Below are 257 nucleotides of genomic sequence, written 5' to 3' on the forward strand. Positions count from 1 at the left end.
CGGGGCCTGGCCGCCTGGCCTGCCACCAGCAAGGCCCGGACTGCCTGCTGTGTGGCCACGTCCCCCGCGGTCTCCGGCAGCAGCACAGCCTCATGGCCCCGCAGCCCCCCCCCCACCCCCTGTGCGGCTGGCACCAGGATGGGGGCAGCTGCCAGCTCCTGGCAGACATGGGTCACCAGGCTGCGGATCCGGCCAGAGCTCGGTGTGCGCTCGGGGTCTGGCCAGATGCTGTAGGGATCTGCGCCGGGCAGAGCCAG

General features: G+C 73.5%; 1 protein-coding gene across 1 annotated transcript in view; it reads right to left on the minus strand.

The window, feature by feature from the left end:
* LOC103804294 (sacsin-like) overlaps window positions 1-257 on the minus strand; it is a gene marked incomplete at both ends in the record, with an annotated part of 13,275 nt that overhangs the window by 11,037 nt on the left and 1,981 nt on the right. Inside the window, one exon of the mRNA XM_009076900.1 lies at window positions 117-238. Within this exon, the coding sequence (XP_009075148.1) occupies window positions 117-238 (122 nt within the window). The remainder of the gene's footprint in view (window positions 1-116; window positions 239-257) is intronic.

Source organism: Acanthisitta chloris, unplaced genomic scaffold (assembly GCF_000695815.1).
Source record: "Acanthisitta chloris isolate BGI_N310 unplaced genomic scaffold, ASM69581v1 scaffold2976, whole genome shotgun sequence".
Classification (NCBI taxonomy): Eukaryota; Metazoa; Chordata; class Aves; order Passeriformes; family Acanthisittidae; genus Acanthisitta; species Acanthisitta chloris.